The 1169-nt window shown below is 42.0% G+C and overlaps 1 protein-coding gene across 1 annotated transcript; it reads left to right on the top strand.

The window, feature by feature from the left end:
• Window positions 1-493: 493 nt before the first annotated feature.
• sptssb (serine palmitoyltransferase, small subunit B) lies at window positions 494-736 on the top strand (the record flags this gene model as incomplete). Its single annotated transcript, XM_080513778.1, has 1 exon — window positions 494-736. One exon carries the CDS (start codon window positions 494-496, stop codon window positions 734-736), a length of 243 nt encoding a protein of 80 aa, XP_080369904.1.
• Between the last annotated feature and the right edge of the window lie 433 nt (window positions 737-1169).

Here is a 1169-nt window from a genome sequence, read left to right as displayed (position 1 = left end):
AATAAGATCCAAAATCTCCATGATCCAGATGCATTTAATTTTAGACCATCAGTTTTCTCTTAAAGTTGGGTTGTTGGGAAATGGACAAACATCTAGTGAAAAAAGAAAGTTCTATTATGTTGCAGGTTAAAAACAGAACAGATAAAACAGTGAGCTGGAATCTGCAATCCTCTTTACTTAGTTTACAAAGTATTTGTTGTTTCAAGTGTTTGTTTGTTGTCCATTGACAAGCATCTTTTCCTGTCAAATAAAAAAAAAAAATCAACAAACGAACAATGAATACAGTAGCATGAACCTGTTTTGAATCGACGACTGCATTAACTTGTATCACTAATCACAAGTTGCATCATTTGTTGACATTTGAGTACCTCCTGTAAAAATTTAATTCAGCACTTGTAGTAGTGATCATTAGCATCACCATTACATCATTTTATTCTTACACTTCCAATATCTCAACCTTCCGACTTCGTTTCTCTTCGCACCAGCCTGCAGAATGACCTTCAAAAACTTGAGGGAGTACCTGGCTTGGATGTACTACCAGTACCTGCTCATCACCGGCATCTATGTCCTGGAGCCGTGGGAAAAATCCATCTTCAACTCTATCCTCTTTTCTGCCATCGCCATGGTGATCTACACCTCATATGTCTTTGTCCCCATCCATGTGTGCCTGGCGCTGGAGTTTTTCTCCGGGATCTTTGGCGGGCAGCCTGCGAGCACCATGGCACTCATGAACTAAGAGAACATGGAGGAGACAGAGACAGAGACAGAGAGAGAGAGAGAGAGAGAGAGTGAGAGGTTAAATGGGTGGATTAGCATGAGTCCGAGAATCCCCCCAACCCCCAACCCCTTGTCACCCCATCCTGAACCTCAGCCGTCACCTGAGCAAAACAAGACTGAAAACATGAAGATCTTAATGGAGCGATCTGGATATCAGAGCCTTACCATCTTCTTTACATCCTGCACCCTCTGGCCTTACCCCGTGGTATTAGACACGCAACTGTGCATCGCTTTCACACCTTCCCTGTGAAATGTGTGAGATGTTGTTGGTCCGGTTTTTAATTTTTATTTCTTTATCTCTATATATATATATATATTTCTCACTGTGTGACCTGTGTGAGTGCATTCCCCATTTGGGATTTGCACGATAGGGTCACACATGTGTGGCAGAT

Source organism: Blennius ocellaris, assembly GCF_963422515.1.
Source record: "Blennius ocellaris genome assembly, chromosome: 2".
Classification (NCBI taxonomy): domain Eukaryota; kingdom Metazoa; phylum Chordata; class Actinopteri; order Blenniiformes; family Blenniidae; genus Blennius; species Blennius ocellaris.
The sequence above is the reverse complement of the archived record's forward strand: the minus strand, read 5'-3'. Positions and strand labels throughout refer to the sequence as shown.